General features: G+C 45.8%; 1 protein-coding gene across 1 annotated transcript in view; it reads left to right on the top strand.

The window, feature by feature from the left end:
• Positions 1-363, top strand: part of T265_04654 (hypothetical protein) — a gene marked incomplete at both ends in the record, with an annotated part of 4,894 nt that extends 4,531 nt beyond the window's left edge. The window contains 2 exons of the mRNA XM_009169445.1: positions 87-185; positions 213-363. Of these exons, the coding sequence (XP_009167709.1) occupies positions 87-185; positions 213-363 (250 nt within the window). The remainder of the gene's footprint in view (positions 1-86; positions 186-212) is intronic.
• Between the last annotated feature and the right edge of the window lie 362 nt (positions 364-725).

Genomic DNA, 725 nt, shown 5'->3' with positions numbered 1-725 from the left:
GCCTATATAAGATCGTGGGTATTTTTCTGATCCGGTTGGAAAGCCATTGTGGTCCACTGTTTTGCATACATTCCTAGTTGTATTAGCTTTGAGTGTAGTGTGACAGATGAGGTTAGTGGACGAACCTGCAATGCTCAGGTCGCATTTGCTAATTTGAAGCACCTATGGCGTCAGGGGGGATATCCGTAAATATCACGTAATGCATGTATCAGGCTGCAGTACGGACTGCTCTGTTGTTTGGCTGATACCTGGCCTGTTTGGGAAGCAGAAACAGGGCGTTTTCAGGTGCTTGACAACGCTTGTCTGAAAGCCGTAGGTCGCGTGGTTTGGTGTCTGCAAATCCATCAGGTGGCAGTTACATAGCGGTTTCTCAGTTGTTCACCAGGGATTTCCACTGAAGAATGCGTCCTTGCAGTCTCCAGCTAGATCGTCATCATTGTCTGAGACAGTTGGATCGCATCAGTTCTGGCTACCTTACTAGCTCATTTATTCGGAAAATAATAATAATATAGTCGACATGATTTCAGAAATGAAGAAGGGCTGCAATGCCTCGACATGAACGATGGGTTGGATGAAGCCCAGAAGGGTGCTGCTTGTTGGCTAGATTGCCAATGTAGTTGAGTGTGTGATGATTACGGGTTTTATGAGGAAGACCAAGCTGTCGATTTCGGTAGCTACAATGTATCGGTATTGGTAAGCATAAGTCGAGTGAAGCTGGGATTTAG

The sequence above is a fragment of the Opisthorchis viverrini genome (assembly GCF_000715545.1).
Source record: "Opisthorchis viverrini unplaced genomic scaffold opera_v5_80, whole genome shotgun sequence".
Classification (NCBI taxonomy): domain Eukaryota; kingdom Metazoa; phylum Platyhelminthes; class Trematoda; order Opisthorchiida; family Opisthorchiidae; genus Opisthorchis; species Opisthorchis viverrini.
Note: the sequence above shows the minus strand (reverse complement) of the source record. Positions and strands in the feature narration are given on the sequence as shown.